This window comes from Aptenodytes forsteri, unplaced genomic scaffold (assembly GCF_000699145.1).
Source record: "Aptenodytes forsteri isolate BGI_AS27 unplaced genomic scaffold, ASM69914v1 Scaffold66, whole genome shotgun sequence".
In the NCBI taxonomy this organism is placed as follows: Eukaryota; Metazoa; Chordata; class Aves; order Sphenisciformes; family Spheniscidae; genus Aptenodytes; species Aptenodytes forsteri.
In genome coordinates this window covers 3,046,386-3,046,697 of record NW_008795131.1, presented here as the reverse complement: position 1 = coordinate 3,046,697, position 312 = coordinate 3,046,386, and the positions used below count along the sequence as shown (strand labels likewise).

Genomic DNA, 312 nt, shown 5'->3' with positions numbered 1-312 from the left:
CGACGATTGCCGGTACAAGTTCCACAATTCCCGCTGGATGGTCGCCGGCAAGGCCGACCCGGAGATGCCCAAGCGCATGTACATCCACCCCGACAGCCCGGCCACGGGGGAGCAGTGGATGGCCAAACCTGTTGCCTTTCACAAACTCAAGCTCACCAACAACATCTCGGACAAGCACGGCTTTGTAAGTGCGGCTGCGGGGCAGAGCGGAGCCCCTCCCGAACAGGGACCCCCCCGAGCAGGGACCCCCGGAGAAGGAGTGGGGTTTGCCCGGTGCCGGGGTTGCCCGGCCCTGCTCTGCCCGGGGGCGGC

General features: G+C 66.7%; 1 protein-coding gene across 1 annotated transcript in view; it reads left to right on the top strand.

Annotated features, from left to right (window-relative positions):
* Positions 1-312, top strand: part of TBX2 (T-box 2) — an 8,505-nt gene that overhangs the window by 1,461 nt on the left and 6,732 nt on the right. The window contains 1 exon segment of the mRNA XM_019471779.1: positions 1-184. This exon segment is cut by the window's left edge and continues 3 nt beyond it. Coding sequence (XP_019327324.1) covers positions 1-184 — 184 coding nt within the window.